The sequence below is a fragment of the Lynx canadensis genome, chromosome E1, assembly GCF_007474595.2.
Source record: "Lynx canadensis isolate LIC74 chromosome E1, mLynCan4.pri.v2, whole genome shotgun sequence".
NCBI classification, from domain to species: Eukaryota; Metazoa; Chordata; class Mammalia; order Carnivora; family Felidae; genus Lynx; species Lynx canadensis.
The window spans coordinates 24,658,689-24,681,233 of NC_044316.2; the positions used below are offsets into that span (position 1 = coordinate 24,658,689).

At 37.2% G+C, this 22,545-nt stretch overlaps 1 protein-coding gene across 1 annotated transcript in view; it reads right to left on the bottom strand.

Moving 5' to 3' along the window:
* The window catches only part of USP32 (ubiquitin specific peptidase 32), a 241,238-nt gene that overhangs the window by 40,627 nt on the left and 178,066 nt on the right, over positions 1–22,545 (bottom strand). The window contains 4 exon segments of the mRNA XM_030294593.1: positions 1,386–1,503; positions 6,662–6,802; positions 7,857–8,032; positions 12,827–13,022. Coding sequence (XP_030150453.1) covers positions 1,386–1,503; positions 6,662–6,802; positions 7,857–8,032; positions 12,827–13,022 — 631 coding nt within the window.

The following is a 22,545-nucleotide window of genomic DNA, read 5'->3' on the forward strand; positions in this document are numbered from 1 at the left end:
GTCCAAGTCAATTTCTATGGTCTTAAACCACATAAGAAATTTATTTGAATTCTAGACAGTTTTTATAGCATAGCTCATTAAGCAGGCAGCCACTTATTACACATACTTTTGTGTTTTTGAATAGCACCAACAAATCTAGTGGAATTTACAGAAGAAGCAAAAATCTAGGATCAGCACAAGAGTTACAAAGAATACTTACTAAAAGCACAACAACACATTTTTCCTCTCATGTTATCTTTCAAAGAGAATTGAAAAAATATATGCTAGGGTGCCATGGAAGCAAGGCAAATACTTTTATTCAATGGAAAATTAAATCAAGAATGTTTCACAGTGATTCTATTTCACTGTTCCTTGATTTTGACATTTTCCCCAAAGACAAAATTTGGTTAGGTAGAAGCCAATGCTTTGCTATAATTCTTACCAAACAATATGTATAAGAATCTCCATATATAATTTGAATATAACCTTTAAGAAAGGCATAAAACTAATTCTATTTAATTTCAAGGGAGGGATAGTGATTATAGAGTTGGTTTGGGTTCTTACATACTAAGTTATATTAATTATAATAACATTGTGGCATTATTAACACAAAGTCTGAGATTTGTGTAAATGGATGAACTCATTACTTCTGCTGAAGAACAATGTCAAATATTTGCAAAGTAAAAGCAAGGCAAGTCCTGCCTGTCAATAAAATTTAACATAACAGAGAAATCAAGGGGGAACTTTTTGTATGTAATACATCAAAATGGGAACTTTTATGTCATTTTGATAGGCTTCATATTTTTCAAAGCCAATGTATCATTTTAGTTTTCAAAAATATATCCTTCATTTTATATATATTATCTGTCTTCTTATAAAGGCTCTGTGGGCCAAGCATGAGAAATGTATCATGTTTTCTCAAAAAAAGTCCCCCAAAACACCAACCAACAAACAAAAATATGATACTGCAAAAGAAATTACTTTCAGATATTTGAGTGGAGGTGAAAAGATTAGTTAGTCAGTCACAGACTGACAGATTTTACCTTAGGTCAAGGAAATAATTTACAATGGATGGTTTTCAAAGAAAATAAGTATATGAAATATATTTCTATTTATTTTCTTTGTATGTTGACTAGCCAGAAAAAGAAACAACTCTTCTCAGTTTGCTGCTGAGATTTTGCCACTACCCCATCTAGTCTTGCGCATGACCATAGATCTAAGCCCCATTGATGATTTACTGATTCTGAATGAAAGCAGATGGGAATGTGTATTAGTACAGTGGCACCAGACTTCGAGCAACTTGGGTTTTGTTTGTTTGTTTGTTTCAACAAATGCATGGTATTCTTGCTGCATTCTTAAGTTACCTCTTGGTAAATGCTGAGGAAACATTCTCAGGCTCATCATACCCATATTCACCCAGATGTTAGACTGCTGTGTCCGAGTGGCAGGCTGCTGTCTTAGGAAGAGAAGATATCGAGGAAATAACTCTAGCTCTGGGATTTCTGTCTTGCTATTCTTGATTACCTGTTGTCATAAAAGATATAATGTGATCACCATAAAAGAAGAAACAAAATTTGTCATTTTTATCTAATTTCTGAGATGTATGTATGTTTGTATTTAGAGCAAACAAGGGAAGGGCAGAGAGAGTGTGGGAGAGAGAATCCCAAGTAGGCTCCCTACTGTCAGCGCAGAGCTTGTGGGGTGAACCCACGAACCGCAAGATCATTACCTGAGCTGAAATCAAGAATTGGACGCTTAACCAACAGAGCCACCCAGGAGCTCCACGGACAAATTCCTATGACTAGAGGTATAAGTCAAAAAGTATGGAAGGTCGTATCATTACCTACAAGTCCTTTTGCCAAAGCGTAGCAATTTTCTTAGAAGTGTATGAGCGTACTTCTCTCATAAGATATTCTCCGAAATGTATGAACATTTATTTTACAACATTCTCAGAAACCTATGAATGTGCTTCTCTCATAAAACCTTATCATTGGACATCATTTGAAAACACCTTATTTCTTCAATAAAGAATATAATAAATTTGCTTCAATTTTTATTTATTATATTACTTAGGATAAAAATGTTTTCATATAAAAATTTGCTATCTAGGGGCACCTGGGTGGCCCAGTTGGTTAGGCGACTGGCTTGATTTTGGCTCAAGTCATGATTTCACCATTTATGAGAATAGGCCCCACCCATATCAGGCTCTGTGCCTGCTTGGGATTCTCTCCCTCCTCTGTCCCTTCCCTGCTCTCTCAAAAAAAAAAAAAAGAAAAAAAAACCTTTAAAAAAATTTGCTATCTATGTTCTACTGTGTAACTGGTTTGTTCAGTGTATTTTTGTCTATGATTAAAACAACTACATTGGATGTACAAAATTAAGACTTATGTTGTTGAAACAGGATTTTTCTGGGGCACCTGGGTGGCTCAGTCGGTTAAACATCTGACTCCTGATTTTGGCTCAGGTCAGGATCTCACAGTTTGTGGGATCAAGCCCAGTATCAGGCTCCGTGCTGACAGCACGAAACCTGCTTGGGATTCTCTCTCTCTCTTGTTCTCTCTGCCCCCTTCCCTCGCTTGTACTCTCTCTCTCAAAATAAATAAACTTAAAAAAAAAAAAAAAAGAAACAGAATTTCTCAGTAATCCCCTGCAATAATGTGTTTGCCAGCCCAAAGATACAGGAAAACATTTCATTATAAAAATATTGCTGTATGAATTTTAAGAGTTGAACATTATCAAATTAGTATTCCAAAAGGATAGCAGAATTAACACTCTTTAAAACATAAAATTCTACATAATGTTTAACAGTCTCCAGTGATCAGGCTTTATTTTATTTCCCTCTGCCCTAGTAACCAGTGTTTTCTGCAATAGAGCATTTTTCAACACCAAGAGGGGGCAGTAAAGAACCAGATAAAAACAATGATACAAACCACACTTTTAGTACTTTTTCTTAAAATTCTGACAGGCTATAGTATGGCACTCGAAAAGCTCCACTTGGGAGGTTTATCAAATCCTATTTAAATGATAAGCAGTAACTCTCTCCCTGGTATTCTCCTCTAAGACTGCTAGAAGAAGTCTGTCCACTTCTAAACAGGCACTGACAGCTACAAAACCAACCATCATTCTTATGGTTTCAGTTTTACATGATTTGAGGAAAAATTAATAATTCAGTATCTGGGGCACCTGCCTGGCTCAGAGGAACATGTTACCCCTTGGTCTCGGGGTAGGGAGAGATTACTTAAATAAAAAAAATAATAACAGTATCTGTAGTTGTAAAGCTATATAAAAACATACCTTTGGCAGAATCTGAACTGATAATGAAGTAGTTTTTATAATGCCCATCTTGCTTGCCAAGATAAAAGTGCTTTCGTGAGCAAATTACAAATTAACAAATTCTTATGTACAAACATACAAAACACATTTATTTACATTTTAATTATTCTTGTCTTTGAACTTCTTAACCTCAGTGACAACTGCAAACAACAGATGCAATTCCATTTGCAGGAATTTACCGTAAAGAGATCACCACACCATGTTGGGAAAGAAAACGCTCGCCAGAAATTTTTTTTAACAATTAGGTGCTAGAGGCAAACTAAATGCCTATCAGTAGGTGATTGGTTAATAAATTATGATTTATGTACATATGCAAGTGTACATGTATGCAAAGTATATAAAGGAACACTATGCAATTACTGAAAATAATGGTACAGATCTAGATTTACTGACCTAGAATGATATCCACAGCATCTATGTTAGATTGAAAATAGCAGGTCACAAAACATCAGGTATAAGATGATTCAATTTCATAAAATTACCCACACATATCTACTTACATATGTATATGTATGAGTAGGCACAGAGGAATGCACACTGCTTAGAAAGATACACACCAAATGTTAATAGTGGTTATCTTTTAAGTAGTAGGATTTGGCATTATTTTATTTCTTTTTTTTTTTTGTGTGTGTCACTTATCACTGAGCATGTACAACATGTACAAATTAAATATTTTTTAAAAATATTTTTATTTATTTTTGAGAGAGAGTGAGCACGAACAGAGAAGGTGCAGAGAGAGGGGGAGAGAGAGGATCTGAAGCAGGGTACACACTGTCAACAGAGAGTCAACGTGAGGCTGGAACTCCCAAACCATGAGATCATGATCTGAGCTGAAGTCGGACGTTCAACTGACTGAGCCACCCAGGTGCCCCCTTGGTGTGTATATGTATCTATATACTTTAATAATTTGCATTTTATTTAGAGAGAGAAAGAGTGAGCACAGCAGGGGAGAAGGGCAGAGTGGGTGGGGGGGGGGGAGGAGAGAGAGAGACAGAGAAAGAGAGACAGAGAATCTTAAGCAGGCTCCACACTCAGTGCAGAGCCCAATGTCGGGCTCGATCTCACAACTGTGAAATCATGACCTGAGCTGAAATCAAGAGTCGGACGCTCAACTGACTGAGTCACCCAGGTGCCCCAAAGATATTATTTAAATAAATAGTATGACTTATATAAGTATGAAGGTGAAAAACATTAATTTTTAACCTTGCCATGGCAATACATTTAGTATTCTCTACCTGAAAACACCATATTTAAATTTTTTACAGCACTTTTTCCTGTAAGCAGGCAAATTTAGAGATTAAAAAAATACTATTAAGCCAGTAAATGCAGCTTTGATCTAGTAAAATTACTTTAATATTTGTCTGACCTCAATGTAAAAACATGACCTTGCGTGGGGCTCTGAAAAACTCATTTAATAATTATAATGATGAGATGATAATATTAGCAATAGTCAATATTTACTGACCACTTACTATAAATCAGATGCTGTCCTAATCATACGTATTATTTAATTATCAAAACTCTAATGAAGTAGATATTGTTATCTTCATTTTACAGAGGAGGACACTGGGATTTAGAGATTGGAACGCTGGTAATCCAAATCTAGGCAGCCTCTAAAACATCAAAGTATATATGTGTCAAACATAATTATCAACAATGTTTTCCCTGTAGATATAGAATATTAAGATACAGCAGGAAAGTCCCAGAAATTAAGGGGTGCCTGGGTGGCTCAGTCAGTTAAGTGTCCAACTTTGGCTCAGGTCATGATCTCAAGGTTCGTGGTTTCAACTGTGTTGGGCTCTGTGCTGATAGCTCAGAGCCTGGAGCCTGCTTCAGATTCTGTCTCCCTCTTTCTCTGTGCCTCCCCTGTTAGTGCTCTGTATCTGTCTCTCAAAAATGAATAAAAACATTAAAAAAAATTTTTTTAAGATACAGCGAAAGTCCCAGAAATTAAGTGACTAAATGAAGGACTACCCCACCTCCCAATAAATAAAGTATATAAAGAATATAGATAAAGTACATATAGTATATATATGTATATTCATATTTATATGTATCTGTCTAGGGGTCCTGATGACAAATACAGTAGGAAACTTTTGGAGCCAAGAAACACAATACTAAATTCCTGATTCCAACTTAAACACAATTTTTAATAAACATAATTATTAATAACTCAAAATCAACATCAAAATTATACACTAGAGCTTTATAGCAGATTTTACTCTTTTTAGAAGTGATCTAAGTAACTGTATCTCATCCATGCAAACTTTCCTAGTATAAGAAAGTTCCATCTTGGGGCAAGTTCTATCTTGGGGCTGCCTTGGTGGCTCAGTCGGTTAAGTGTCCAACTGCTGATTTCGGCTCAGGTCATGACCACATGGTTTGTGGTATTGAGCCCCGCACTGGACTCCATGCTGTCAGCTTGGGACCCTCTCTCTCTTCCTGTCTTTCTGCCCGCCCCCTGCTCACACACGCTCTCTCTCAAAATAAATAAATAAACGCTTAAAAAAAGAAAGTTCTATCTCAGACATTGTATGAAGGAAGAGTGTTTCTTGATCTACAAAAGAACCTTTTTACAAAGTATTTTACTGCATTGACAATGCAAAGTATTCAGGGTAATGAGTCCTGTTGTTTACTGTATAAGCACAACAGATGTTGTATAGTAAACTCATTAATATTTTGATATTATATACTTCAAGTCTTTTAAATTATTTTAGAACATTTTATTTATGCTCTGAATGACTCATCCTAGTAATGGCAACAATCAGCATTCACAAGCCTTGAATTCCTGTTATCATTTGTTGTGATCATTTTTGTGTCCTTCCTTCAAAAAGACAAAACACAAAAATCCACCAACAGCTATGGGAAGAATCAATCCCTAACTGGATGCCTGTGTGGTTAATGCAAATTACAGTTTCAGAAGTAACTACTACACCACTTCCTCTATATTCACTGAACTTTTTGGCACCGGCTTTCAGACTTCTGCTCAGCCTAAGTCCTGCATTATCCTAAAGTCTGTGTTTATGTGGATGACTTATTTAATAGCCTAGCCTCATAATATCCTTGACTTTACTTAATTCAGTGACTATTCTCTCCACTCCACGTAGCCACACTCCCATAAACACATCACTGAAGAGTTGGTACCTAATACAGTGCTCAGTAAATGTCTGAACAAATGAATGAATACATTTAAAAGGAACATAAATTTTGTTCAACTAATTTACAGGTACTGAGTATTCTGCTGTCACAGGTAAGAACTAATTTGTGGATAGTGAAATTCATATAGAAAAGTAACAGAAGACCCAAACTAGGACTGTTCCTTAGATAAAGCACTACTAGTTATACTTACAGGTCTAGGAAGGGCCAGGTTTGCTCCATACCAGTGATAAAGTGCTCTCCACACAGGTTCTGGAACCATTTCATAATCTCTTCCGTGGATCAGCTGTGGGGTTCGTTTTAATCGTCCTCCTTCTAGTGTTAACGATGTAGCCTTAGAAAGAATGGAACACAAATGTTGATTTTTAGTATTTTTAGTATTTATACAGAGTCTTGTGTTTTAACATAACCTAGACACAGGAGAACAAACACATATGTCACGACTCAGTTTTATGTTACTGGAAAAAAAATGAATTTTCTATAAGAGATTTTTATTTTTAACTTTCAAAATAAATTATTTAAGGAAGATAACTCAAGGCAAAAAAAAAAAAAAAAAAAAAAAAAAAAAAATTCAAAATATTTGAAAAATCATTAGAGCATTGGGAAATAAGACTGGTTTTCACAGATTTCTTTCAAACACAGTATAAAATATTATTTTAGGAAAAAAAAATTCCACATACACATAAAACTACATTTTCACAGTAGCTGTCCTAAGAATTTTTTTTTTTTTTACATTTATTTATTTTTGAGAGACAGAGAGACAGAGCACAAGTGGGGAGGGGCAGAAAGAGGAGACAGAATCCAAAGCAGGCTCCAGGCTCTGAGCTGTCAGCACAGAGCCTGATGCAGGGCTCAAACTCACAAACTGCAAGATCATGACCTGAGCCGAAGTCAGACTCTTAACCGATTGAGCCACCCAGGTGCCCCAAGAATACTTTTACTTTTTTTATTTTTTTATTTTTCAACGTTTATTTATTTTTGGGACAGAGAGAGACAGAGCATGAACGGGGGAGGGGCAGAGAGAGAGGGAGACACAGAATCGGAAACAGGCTCCAGGCTCTGAGCTGTCAGCCCAGAGCCCGACGCGGGGCTCGAACTCCCGGACCGCGAGATCGTGACCTGGCTGAAGTCGGACGCTTAACCGACTGCGCCACCCAGGCGCCCCCCAAGAATACTTTTAAAGATTACTACTGTTTCTATATCATAAAATATTCTCTAAATCATAAAATATTCTCACAGATGTGTACTATGCAGAGATATCCATCTACACCAGGTTAATTAAGTGAATCACGAATGTATGAATGTTGTGCTATGTGTTAAAACCTCTAGAAAGGAATTTATTTGCCACTTGAAAGAGAATTATTTTAAGTAGATGTCAAATCACTTACCTTTACTGGTTCTTGAGTTACTAATGGCTGGTTATCAATAGCCCCTGGTTTCTGAGGACTGAGATGCAACAAAATGTTCCCATTGGCTCCTAGCAAACATTGGTTGTTGTTGTCAGAAGTGTTATGCTGTCTAGCAAAGCACATATCTGCCCCTGGTGTGGCAGAATACAGAAAGCCTGTAAGGGAAAAGAGGATGGAATCTCTTTATTTTTAGTTATTATACATAGGCTTGAAGATATGAACTCAGTGTCCATGTATTATGCTATTTTTGTGTTGGCATGTCAGTCAGTACAGTATAATATTCTGATAACTCTGTAGAAGATAGGAAATATACATGTATTCTTTCTGGAAAACACCTAGCATAACACTAGGTGGAAGAAAAGCTTTAAAAACTGTTACCAAATGGACATTTGGCCAACCTCCTAAAATATCTAGTAAGTCACAAGAATTACACATCCTTTGACAGGAAAAGAAGTATGGCCAAATAGCTGGGCTCTCACACAGTCACCTTTAATTCTTCTCTTCCACCTATAAACACATTCCAAATGTTCTTAGTAGATAATGGTGATAAGAAGAAGTATTAAAAAAAAGGGGGGGGGGGAGGAAAGAGGGGAAGAAGAAGGGGTAAGGGGTAGGGATAGGGGGTAGGGGAAGGAGGAGGAGAAGTCTCTAAACCAAAGGGAAGGAGCTAAAACAAGAATAGAAGAGTACCAGAGGGGAAGGAATGGTTTCCTAATAAACTTATTTCAAAGGAAGACATACAGGTTACAAAAGAAAGATGCACACAGAAAAATGTAATGATGACCTAGAGTTGTGAACCTCAATGGTATTTTAAGGTATTTCAACTCTAAACTATAGGCTAATCTAGGGTAAACATTCTAGCCATCAATCACTTTAAATCTCTTATCTGTGGCACTGCTTAGCCTGTGGATAGCACAGGTCAGAGTGAGCACATATCAAAAAGGACCTTAAGAGGGTTAAGAAATAATCTTGGTGTTAAGGCTCATGAGAGAGAGCACTTCTAGGACTGCTAAGTGATCACTATAATGTCAGATGGGGAACAAGGAGTAGATTCTACAAAGAACTTTGTAGAGAAGATGCTAGCTCTGTCCAATTTGAATGCTCCCTCCATGGAAAGAAAAAAAGATCTCAAAGATGAAATAACAAGAAAGTAAGTCTAAGAGTCCTGCTACTGTTATCAGCAGAGTAACAGGGATCAACTCAATTCAGTTGGGCCACAAAAACATCAAGCCATTTCCTCCAAATGTATAGAAACACTGAATTTTAGATAGGTACCAAGGAGTGAGGGAGATTATGGGAAGCATTATGACTTTTGTCAATAGTTTTACAAAATAATCCCCCAGTTCTGGCCTGAAATGTCTGTAGAATCTGGTATGAGGATGCATTAAATCCAATGAAAGCAGAGAGAGTCTTGGAGATGGAAATTTAGACTTTTCTCAAAAATGGTCTTCTTAAATCTAAACTTATTAAACAAAATATTTTTTAAGTTATTTTGAGAGAGAGAGGAAAGAAAGAGTGAGAGAAAGAGTGAGAGAGACAAAGAAAGAGTGAGCGGGGACAGGGCAGAGAGAGGGGCAGAGTATCTGAAGAGTATCACAATGCAGGGCTTGACCTCACAAACTGTGAGATCGTGACCTGAGCGGAAGTCCTACGTTTAATCAACTGAGTCACCCAGGCACCTAACAAAATAATTTAATATGGAGAGAAGTGGCTTAATCAGTGAATATATTTTCAAATTGAGAGATTAATGAAGTAGAATATAGAAGAGCTTCTCTTTGTAAAGCTACTAATGAATTCAAGAAACATAATTGACCATTTCATTCAAAACTTATTTCTGTGAATGGGCCAGCATTACCTTGATTCCAAAACCAGACAAAGATCCCACAAAAGGAGATTTCCCCATGGATACAAAAATTCTCAACAAGATACTAGCAAACCAAATCCAACAATACATTAAAAGAATTATTCACCACGATCAAGTGAGATTTATTCCTGGGCTGCAGGGCTGGTTCAATATTCACAAGTAATACAAAAAAGATAAGAACCACACAATCCTCTCAATAGATGCAAGAAAATTGTTTGACAAAATACAGCATCTTTTCTTGATAAAAAAAACTCTCAAGAAAATAGGGATAAAAGGAACATACCTCAAGATCATAAAAGCCATATATGAAAGACCCACTGCTAATATCTTCTTCAATGGGGAAAAACTGAGACCTTTCCTCCTAAGGTCAGGAACATGACAGGGACGTCCACTCTCACCACAATTGTTCAACATAGTGTTGGAAGTCCTAGCCTCAGCAATCAGACATCAAAAAGAATTGGCAAGGAAGAAGTCAAACTTTTACTCTTCTCAGACAACATGATACTCTACGTGGAAAACCCAGAAGACTCTACCAAAGAACTGCCAGAACTGATACATGTATTCAGCAAAGTCACAGAATATAAAATCAACATACAGAAATATGTGGCATTTTTTTTTTAACTTTATTCATTTTTGAGAGACAGAGAGAGACAGAGCATGAGCGGGGAAGGGGCAGAGAGAGAGGGAGACACAGAATCTGAAGCAGGCTCCAGGCTCCAAGCTGTCAGCACAGAGCCCAACGTGGTGCTCGAACTCACAAACTGTGAGATCATGACCTGAGCCAAAGTCAGATGCTCAACCAACTGAGCCACCCAGGTGCCCCCAGCCAGAAATATGTGGCATTTCTATACACCAATAATGAAGCAGCAGAAGGAGAAATCAAGGAATCAATCCCATTTACAATTGCCCCGAAAACCATAAAACACCTAGGAATAAACCTAACCAAAGAGGTAAAAAAGATCTATATGCTGAAAACTATAGAAAGCTTATGAAAAACTGAAGACACAAAAAAAATGGGAAAACATTCCATGCTCCTGGATTGGAAGAACAAATATTGTTAAAATTGTTACTATCCAAAGCAACCTAAATATTAAATGAATTCCCTATCAAAATAACACAGAATTCTTCACAGAGCTAGAACAAACAATTCTAAAATTTGTACAGAACCAGAAAAGACCTCAATAGCCAAAACAATCCTGGAAAAGGAAAAACAATCACAATTCTGAACTTTAAGATGTATTACAAAGCTGTAATCATCAAGACAGTATGATACTGGCACAAAAACAGACCATAGATCAATGGAACAGAATAGAGAACCCAGAAATGGACCTACAAATATATGGTCAACTAATCTTTGACAAAGCAGGAAGAATATCCAATGGGAAAAAGACAGTCTCTTTAGCAAATGGTGCTGGGAAAACTGGACAGCGACATGATGAAGAATGAATGTGGATCACTTTCTTACACCATACACAAAAATAGACCCAAAATTGATGAAAAACCTATACGTTAAGACAGGAGACCATCAAAATTCCAGGGGAGAAAACAGGCAACAACCTCTTTGACATCAGCTTGCAACAACTTCTTAATAGGTATGTTTCTGGAGGCAAAGGAAACAAAAGCAAAAACAAACTATTGGGACCTCATCAAGATAAAAACTTCTGCACAGCAAAGGAAACAATCAGCAAAACTAAAAGGCAACCTTTGTAATGGGAGAAGATATTTGCAAATGACATATTGGATAAAGGGTTAGTATCCAAAATCTATAAAGAATTTATAAAACTCAACACCCAAAAAACAAATCCAGTGAAGAAATGAGCAAAAGACATGAACAGACACTTTTCCAAAGAAGACATCTACATGGCTAACAGGTACATGAAAAGATGCTCAACATCATTCATCATCAGGGAGATACAAATTAAAACACAGTGAGATACCTCACACCACCTCACACCTATCATATTGGCTAAAATTAAGAAATCAGGAAACAATGGATGTTGGTGAGAATGCAGAGGAAAGGGAACACTTTTGTACTGGTGGTGGGAATGCAAACTGGTGCAGCCACTCTGGAAAGCAGTATGGAGGCTCTTCAAAAAATTAAAATAGAACTACCCTACAACCTAGCAATTGCACTACTAGGGATATATCCAAAGGATACAAAAATGCTAATTCAAAGGGGCACATGTACCCCAATGTTATAGCAACACTATCAACAATAGCCAAATTGTGGAAAGAGCCCAAATGTCCTTTGAATGACAAATGGATAAAGAAGATGTGTATATATACACAATGGAATATTGGCAATCAAAAAGAATGAAATCTTGCCATTTGTAAAAAATGCAACAACGGGGATGGAACTAGAGTGTAGTATGCTAAGTGAAATAAGTCAGTCAGAGAAAGATAAATATCACGATTTCACTCATGTGTGGAATTTAAAACAAAACAGATGAACATAAAGAAAGGGAAGGAAAAATAAGATAAAAAGAGAGAGGCAAACCTAAGAGACCCTTAAATACAGAGAGCAAACTTATTGGATGGGTTGCTGGATGGGTGTTGGGTGGGGGGAATGGGCTTACTGGGTGATGCACATTAAGGGGGGCACTAGGGGTCACGGGTGGCTCAGTTGGTTGAGTGTCCGACTCGTGGTTTCGGCTCAGGTCATAATCTTATGGTTTTGTGAGTTCGAGCCCCACATAGGGCTCTGTGCTGACAGAACAGAGCTTGCTTGGGATTTTCTCTCTCCCTCTTTCTCTGCCCTCCCCCCATTCACACTGTCTCTTTCTCAAAAATAAATAAACTTTAACAACAACAACAAAAAGGAAGCACTTGTTGGGATGAACACTGGGTGTTATATGTAAGTGATGAATCATTAAATTATACTTCTGAAATCATTATTACATTATATGTTAACTAATGTGGATTTAAATGAAATTTAAAAATTAAAAAATAAAACACCCCCTCCACCTCAAAACTTATTTCTGTGAATGGAAGCCTGATTATATCCTACCAAGCACACTCTCTGACAAAGTATACTTCTTTAAGAAGTAACCCTGAATAAACTTTATGGGAAACAAGTCATACTTACCACTGCCAGCGGTTTCTGAGGCTTCAGATGCAGTAGAAATGTTGTCTGAAAATCTCTCCTCTGTGGTGTTCATATAACTGAGGCTGCCACCTCCGATTCTATCTTCACTTTGCTCTATAGAGTGTACTGCTGTTCCAAATGAGTGTTTTCCTCCATTCAGAATAGATGATGGCTCAATTACAACAGGGCTGGCATCCTAAAAATCATGAAGTCAGAGATTAAGGCATAAGATGAATCCCCAAATTATCTATTGCTTCTAATTCTCCTATAGTTAGCTACCACCAATTAAGAACATTTTTTTAATAGAGAAGATACAATTTTTTAAAATATTTTTTAATGTTTTACTTTATTTTTGGGAGAGAGAGCATGGGCAGGAGAGGGGCAGAGAGAGAGGGAGACACAGAATCCGAGGCAGGCTCCAGGCTCTGAGCTGTCAGCACAGAGCCCAACGCAAGGCTCGAACTCACAAGCAGCGAGATCATGACCTGAGCCAAAGCCGGACGCTCAACCGACTGAGCCACCCAGGCCCCCCAAGAACATTTTACCGTATAACTAAATTTTAGTTTCTTCAAAGGGGAAGAGGTGTGTACAAATAGTATTGGTAAGGTGGACTGGGAACGTATTGCAAAGCACTCTGTAACACAAAGTGAGTGAATGAATGAGTGAGTGAGTGATGTATGTATACATGTATTTTTGAAGTAATCTTATGCCCAATGTGGGGCTTAAACGCATGCACAACCTTGAGATCAAGAGTCACATGCTCTACCAACTGAGCCAGCCAGTCAGGTGCCCCCGACATAAAATTATTTAGAGTTTATTCTGTTGAAAAGCGAAAACCATGGAAGATTTTTTTGATATTAAAAAATTAAATATTTGCTTTTTTATTATTACAGATTATAGTGTTACTGTAGGAAATCTAGAAAAATATGAACAAAAATATTACAAGTATTCAGATTCCAGCATTTAGCATTAGTTGACACTTTGATGTGTTTCCTTTATTTTTTTGTGACTGAAAACGTATGTATATGTAAAAAATAAATAGCATGGAGTACATAGTTAGAATTAAGGGGAGTGCTCTGACATACCAGCTATTCGGCCTTTCACAGTAAGTTAATTTCTAAGCTACAGTTTCTTCAGGAGTAAAAATCAGGATAATATTCGTATTTATCTTAGAGTTATTGCAAAGATTACATGAGCAACACATGTAAATTGCCTGGCATCTAGTAAATGTGAACTATCATTCTGGTTGTTATTAAATTTTATTTTTTTATTTTTATTATTAAAATGTTTTTTATTTTATTTATTTTTGAGAGAGAGAGAGAGAGAGAAAGTGAGAGTGCAAGCAGGGGAAGGGCAGAGAGAGAGGGGAACAAAGGATCTGAAGCAAGTTCCATGCTGACAGCAGGGAGCCCAAGGCAGGGCTGGAACTCATGAACTGCGAGATCATGACCTGATGACCTGAGCCAAAGTCAGAAGCTTAACTGACTGAGTCACCCAGGCACCCCAATATGTATTACATTTAAAAAACAGCATATGGTTTCTTTTTCTTTCACTTAACATTATATTCACAGGATTTTCCTGTGAGAGGGTTTCAAACAGGGGAACACTATAATCCATTTTTTGCTTTAAAACTACAGAAAGGACTAGAGACAGAAACTGAAAATTGAGACACAAGTTAGAAGACTCCTACAATAATTCAAGGCAAGAGATGATAAGCTACTATACCATAAAGCTAGATTCAGAAAAGGAAGAGTGGAGAGAACATGGACTTAGGATATGTAGGAGGTGAAAAAAAATTGACAACTACATGAAAAAGAGGCAAAGATAATTCCAAAGTAGAACCTGAGGTGCTGGTGAAGACAACTAGATGGGAGTTGACACTTTCATAAGGTAAAGTATGTGAGTTAATGGGATCATTTGGGGAAAGAGCTTATTTGGGGATATTCTTGTTTGAGTTACCTAGACACTTGAGTCTTGTGTCCAGGACAGAAAAAGAGGCTAAATATAAAATTCTGGAGCTCAAGAGACTTCCTAAAGCATAAGAAAATGTTGTATGTAAAACAATGAGAGAACAATATTTACAGAATAGGCAATGGAAGAATCTGGGAAGGACACTGAATCTGAATGATGAGAGAGAAATCAAGAGATTTTGCAGTACCAGAAGCAGAGACTGCTTGCATAGAATTATTTTCTACTAAGTTTAGTAATGGAAAAACAGAAACATAAGACTTGCAGAGAAGCAGGAGGAAAGGTGCTATGAGAATGTGCATTGTGAATGTTTTTAGAAGATTAGGATATTTGTAACTGAGAGGGGAAAGAGAAAGACTGAAGGAATTAACCAGTAAAACAAGATCCCGTAGGCATCTGAGGAGATACACAAGAGCATGGGTAGAAGAACTCAAGTGGCATTCAGTAAACACTGACATGCATTTTAGTAGATAAAATTGATCACTGAAGGCAATGCTTATAAAGTAAATAATTGCATCCCAAGAAAAAAAACACATCAAATTTAAAAGACGAACTCCAAGTAACAGCATAGCAATAGCACAGTGGGTGCTTTAGTTTCTTTTAATGCAATTATAGCATCTCTAATTTTAGCCCAAACAGGGAGACACTGTATCAACATTTTATTATATGCTTTCTCCTCTTTGATCTATAAACCAGGTGATACCATCAATTTGTAGATCCTTCAGAAGCCAGTTCTGAAGAAATTTCAGTGCCTTTAATAGAGTGGCAAGAAGAATGAGAATAAAACCCAGGTTTCTACAGCCCAATTCACTTTATGGATTAAATTTTTAAAAACAGCAATTGTTTAAAACTTCAAACAATTCAGAAGTATACAAATTCATATTTTAAGTTTTATTTATTTTGAGAGAGAGAGGGAGAGAGAGAGAGAGAGAGAGAGCGAGCAAGCAGAGAGAGAGAGCGAGCAAGCAGGGGAGGGGCAGAGAGGGAGAGAGGGAGGGAGGGAGGAAGAGAGAATCCCAAGCAGGCTCTTCACTGTCAGTGTGGAGCCCAATACAGGGCTCAAACCCACGAACTATGAGATCATGATCTGAGCCAAAACAAAGAGTTGGAAACTTAATCAACTGAACCACCCAGGTGCCCCAGAGATTCACATTCTTTACTACAGATCCTAATGTTAGCATCTTCTGTCAATTATTAACGTTCCTAAAGTATGGGAAAAATACCAGATTAATTTGGGTATTAAATAACCCTAGCTCACCGTGAAAATTTTATTCCCTCTTCAATTCTCTCTCACTTCCTCTGATTACTTCAAGGAAAGGGTCCCAGTTTAAGTGTGCCTTGGCGGCTCAGTCGGTTAAGCGTCCAACTCTTGATTTTGTCTCAGGTCATGATCTCAGTTTGTGATATTGAGCCTGGTGTCAGGCTCTGCACTGTCAGTGGGATTCTCGGTCTCCCTCTGCACTCCCGCCCTGCTCGTGTTCTCTCTTTTAAAATAAATAAACATCTAAAAAAAAAAAAACAGGGGCGCCTGGGTGGCGCAGTCGGTTAAGCGTCCGACTTCAGCCAGGTCACGATCTCGCGGTCCGGGAGTTCGAGCCCCGCATCGGGCTCTGGGCTGATGGCTCAGAGCCTGGAGCCTGTTTCCGATTCTGTGTCTCCCTCTCTCTGCCCCTCCCCCGTTCATGCTCTGTCTCTCTCTGTCTCAAAAATAAATAAACGTTGAAAAAAAAAATTAAAAAAAAAAACAGATTAATGTGCTAATCTAATACTTGATCTGCTGATATAACATTTAATAACTTCTCTTTTTAACAGAGAACAGGCTTTAACACTAGTCTTTAAAGGGCAACACTATTTAGCTAGAATTTGATATTATATCTTATTTTCACTGAATTTATTTTTATTTGACCTATTTCTGGAGTGTGACACTGATTTTCTATTTAAGATAGTGATATAGGGGTGCCTGGGTGGCTCAGTCGGGTTAAGCGTCCAACTTCAGCTTAAGTCATGATCTCGCTCGCGGTCTGTGAGTTCGAGCCCTGCATCAGGCCCTGTACTGACAGCTCAGAGCCTGGAGCCTGCTTCACATTCTGTGTCTCCCTCTCTCCCTCTGTCCCTACCCTGCTCGTGCTCTGTCTCTCTCTGTCTCAAAGATAAACATTAAAAATATATAAAAAAAAAAAGTGATATAAAGTTTACTTTTAAAATATTTACATAAAAATGATAAAATATAATTAAAATGATAAAGTTACTTACATAAACGTATTAAGCAAAATAGCATGGGCATTATATGGCAAAATATGATGACCACAGTACAGAAGTGACTATAAATTGGGAATCTACATTAAATAGGATTTTGGGTTATTGGCATATATAATAATATATATATATATATATATATATAACACACACACACACACACACATATATATACACACACACACACATATATATATATATATATATATACATATATATATTTTTAAGTAAGTTCTATGCCCAACGTGGGGCTTGAACTCATAACCCAGAGACTGAAGAATTGCATGCTCTATCGACTGAGCCAGTCAGGCACCCCATAGTATTTTAAATTACACTATCCATCAAAGTCAAAATTGTATGGACAACAGAACAAAAGAAACAAAATGACTCATGGCCAAAGAAGTAGACATGTAAATTAGGTTTGAGTAGTTTACATCATTTATCATATGTTTGGCTTTCAGTGTGTGGATTTTACAGCAATTTCTTAGAGATAATACTTATTTTCTCAAAGTTTTTCTCATATTGAGTTCATATCAGCAAAAATGCATTAAATTTAGATTTCAAAAGAAATTTTCAGTGAACAAAAATGACTTATATTACTCCAATGGTTTCTGATTTATTAGGTTTGGAGCGGAACAGAGGCATTTCTTTCTTTTTTTTAAAAGGTCTTGGGGCGCCTGGGTGGCGCAGTCGGTTAAGCGTCCGACTTCAGCCAGGTCACGATCTCGCGGTCCGGGAGTTCGAGCCCCGCGTCAGGCTCTGGGCTGATGGCCTGGAGCCTGTTTCCGATTCTGTGTCTCCCTCTCTCTCTCTCTGCCCCTCCCCCGTTCATGCTCTGTCTCTCTCTGTCCCAAAAATAAATAAACGTTGAAAAAAAAAGAATTTAAAAGGTCTTTATGTGATCCTATTATGCAGTCAAAATTGATAGCCATTGTCCTAGTGAGGATTATTGTCTAAAACTTCTGTTTTCATAATGTGCTGCAAATACTGAGAGTATAGTAGCAACTGATTGCTTATTGGATGTATTACTTGCTCTGGAACTTGCTTTTCACTTCCAATAGTTGATTTTTTTTTTCTTATCTGCCAATACAGTCTTCCTTCGGGGAGAGATATTCTGGAATTTCTCTCTTAGCGGTTCTCCAACTTAGTGGCACATTAGCATCACTTGGGAAGCTTTTAAAATCCCAAGGCCAAGGTGGCACCCAAATCAATTAAATCAGAATTTCTGAGGGTGAGGATCAGGGCACCAGGTGTTTTCTTTTAACCCAGGTGATTCCAATGCACACCACTTCTGGCACACCAGAGAACCACTTTTCTGGAACAATGTGCACACCCCTGAAAAAGTGGCAAATTACATATAGGCTATTTGCTTTGTATCAATGTCTTCCACATAAAAATAAATAAAATCTGAGAAGGAACAGAGGTCATGGGGGAAGGATGCTCTCAGGATAAGGCAATATGCCTACCACATGGCCCACTGTCAGTCCCACCCACCAGGTCTGAACACAGGTTCTCTTCTTGGCAGTCAATTTAGGTTCTGATTCCTTATTAACTAGACAATCCCATTTCTACAGGGTTTATAGTTGTGATTCCCACAGTCTTCTACCAATTCTCTGATCTCAGGAACAAGATTACATGGAATGGGGTAGAGAGGAAGATAAAGAATCCTAAAACTTAACAACCCACAAAGGTCAGTCTCTCTTGTTTAAAGATCAAGGGCCCAAAGCCAAACTCAATCTGGGGTGTGGGTGTAAGGAGTGAGTTGCTAACCAAGATACAAACTGCCTCTAAAAACAGCTGGGAAGGGGGCCTGGATGGCTCGGTCACTTAAGCATCTGACTTCAGCTCAGGTCATGATCTCATGGTTCGTGAGTTCGAGCCCCACACTGGGCTCTCTGCTCTTAGTGTAGAGCTCGCTTTGGATCTTCTGTCTCCCTCCCTCTCTCTGCCCTTACCTCACTCATGCTCGCTCACTCTCTCTCTGTCAAAAGTAAACATTAAAAAAATAAAGTTAAGCTCTTCTTAAAAAAATAAATAAAATAAAACTCTAAACAGATTCAGATTTTAGTGAGTCTTTTGGGTTCATTTACTTATTTCCTATAAAGCAGGAGTAAGACTGATAGCATAGCCATTTTGAAAGAATAACTTTTGAAAAATTAAAGTCTTCTCTAGATCACTCCGTATCGTCCAGAAAAATCACTTTATTTTGGCTGTAACTGTTCTTGACCTTAAATGGTGGGTGCATAAACTATCACATGGTTGCCAGGAAACTCTTTTAAATTTAGATTCATTTCTCTATTCCATTTATTTTAAGTTGTTTATGCACTATAATACTTTAAGTTTTACAATAATTTAGCAATAGAATGATTTTTAATAGCTTATCGAGACTGAAATCTTTGCTGCCAGTGACTGCACACTGTACCCATATGCTTTTTAACATGGTGCAGTGAATGATAAACCTTTTTAGACTTAGAGAGTAAGAGCTTTTCTTCACTTATTTCCCACTGTTCCAACTAGAGTGGTCTGTCTTCTCACTGTCTGACTTTCTTTGCTATTCTAGGAATCTACTGCTCTCGGTGTCCGGCACTGCCTTGATGAAACTGTCACCATTACTCAGGTTCTTTCTTCTTTCCTTCCTCCTCTATTTTTCAGGTCATTGCTTCCACTCTTGCTTTCGGTGAAATTATCAACCATTTCAGTCAACTAATCTTTCCTTCGCATGTTAAGCAAACCAATAATGGTCATATACTGTAGTCACTGGCTCTTTCTGAGAGTGTTATTTTCCAGTTGCTCTGGAAATTTTTTTCCCCTAAATATCAAAGGATCTTTTGTTTGTTTTTAGTGACTTCTGGCTCTGGAACTATTAGCAACTGTCCTGTGTTTTTAAGAAGATAGGTCTCTACAGTAGATAAGGTTTCACCCAGGGTGAAATTTTCCTCATTCTCTTGAGTCGATGATTCCTAACAGGGCTATGTGGCACTTTAACATACGATAATTCTATTTTAAGCATTTCATGATTCCTTCTGAGTTGTATCCAAATGATTAATGATGTTCCAAAATAAGGGTCAGGATTCATTTTCTTCTCTATCAGTGATGATGCTACTTCTTTTTATACATATGTATATTCCAAGTATTAATTAACTTAAACAACTACTAGTTCTGCCAATTTTATATTACATCAGTCTGCAATGCTGGTTTTCAAAAAATGGAAGGCAGTATAGAGTAACGGAAAAAGCACTAAGGTAGGAATCAAGAGACCCAAGCTCCAGAAATCTAGATCAAGTAATAAAGTAATTGCCTAATACAACTCTGTGCAATTACAAAACCTAAAGAGACCTCAGAGGCTTTGTCTATAAATTCAAAAAAGAGAAGTGCTTCAAATGTTTCTTAGTTAGAGCATTATGTAATAATAATAATAATAAAACAATAAGACTAGTACATGAGTACTAGTACTCATGAGGACTAGTACATGAGTAGTATACTGCTCCCTCAGTTCTCAAACAGGAGGAAAGGACAAACATATATACTACAATGATGACAAACAGAAAAGATTTCACCATTTCTCCTCATTTACATTTTTACAAAGGGAGATTTCACATGGCAGAAATACCTTTGGCTCATTAATGAACAGATTGCATGAGCAGATCAAATATTCAACTCAAGTCAATCACAGCAAATTGAGGTAAACCACTACAGAGTATGCCATTTTATGGAGGACATTAACTAAAGCTAATTGATGGTCTTATTAGGTGGGCAGATTAAGCCCACAGTAAGATCAAATTATCCAAACAATAAAACACCAATTAATTTTTCTTAAACAAAGTATTTGCCAAAATTGCTATATACTGCAAAGGTAAATAGAAAGCATTAATTACTATTGCTACTGCTGCTAAAACCACTGTTAATATTACTACCATTACTTCCCTAACTTTACATAGGGTTTCTACTTGCCAGGCATGGGGCCAAGTGCTTCACAAATGTTAATTTATTTAATTCTTTATAACAACCCTATTGAAATAATCTTGTTGTTCATATGAAGAAACTGAGGTAGGGAAAGGATAAGTAACTTGTTTAAAGTCATACAGCAAGTAGCAGGTCCAGAACTCTACACAAGGGGTACAAGCTCACTGCTATTATCCTATACTGTTTCTCAGACTATTAGGTAATACTTCAGTACTTACTATGTACCAGACACCTGTCCTAAAATGCTTCATAGGGGCATCTGGGTGGCTCAGTCAGTTGAGCGTCTGACTTCCGCTCAGGTCATGATCTCACAGTTTTGTGGGTTTGAGCCCCATATCAGGCTCTGTGCTGACTGCTCAGAGCCTGGAGCCTGCTTCGGATTCTGTGTCTCTATCTGTCCCTCCCTGCTCACGCTCTCTCTCTCAAAAATAAACAAACATTAAAAAAAATTTTTGTTTAAATGCTTCACATGTATCAGCTCCTTTAATCTTCTTAACATGCTATGATGCAGGTTACTGTTCTTAATCTCATTTTACAGATGAGGCCCAGAATGTCATTTTTAAAATAGTATTTGCATATAAACACAAGTTACCTTTTATTTACTAAAGATCACTTTTCTAATATATATCTTCAGAAAAGACTGCTCTTACTCAATTTACATTTTTCCCCCTTATTAAGTAAGTTGCCTTAAGTCTCTGCTACTTTTCCCTACACATAAATTGATACCTTTCTCACAACAGTTAACCAGTTTCATTTTAAAGTAAACTTAAGTCTGCATTTGACAGACATACTAGACAACAATACAGAATGCCACAGTAGAGAGAATATGATACTAAGTGTAGATTTCCACCTCTATATCTCTCCCTTACTACCCTCCACTAATCTTTTCATGCACAGAAGGGTTATGGGAAGCAAGAGCAAATCCGGTTTGTGTTCTCAACACTGCACTTCTGTCTACTTATAAGAGATGTGCTGCTAAGAACAAGACCTCTACCATGTTCCTACAGGAAATAAAAATAACACTTCAAAACACAAAATGAGGATTTTCTTTGAGTCTGTAGCCAGTAAGACTTTAATAACCATTAATTCTAAGGCCAATTTAAGAATATAAAGAACAAAAGCATTTCAAAAAGACTTGATGCTTTACCTCAATGTTTTCATTTTCTACCTACAATCACCATCATTATCTACCTACAAAGTTTGAAGTCATTTGCCTACTTCTCCTTCAACATCAGTCTATTTTTTCCAATTAACATATTTTATATGTGAAAACACAATATTAAACTCTGCAAATGGAAAAAGAACCAGTTAGAATAATGAAGTAAATAATGTGAACATCTACTAATATTCTGATAAATAAGCAATGACACAAAAGGACATACAGGAAAAATATGAATCAAACTATCAGGTTAGTGATCATTTGGTTGGTGACCATTTGGTAACTAACGATGAATCTATATATCAACTGGCTCTCCAAAAATGGGGAGAAATATGATTCCTAGCATTACTCTGAGTCTTTTCATACTGAAGAA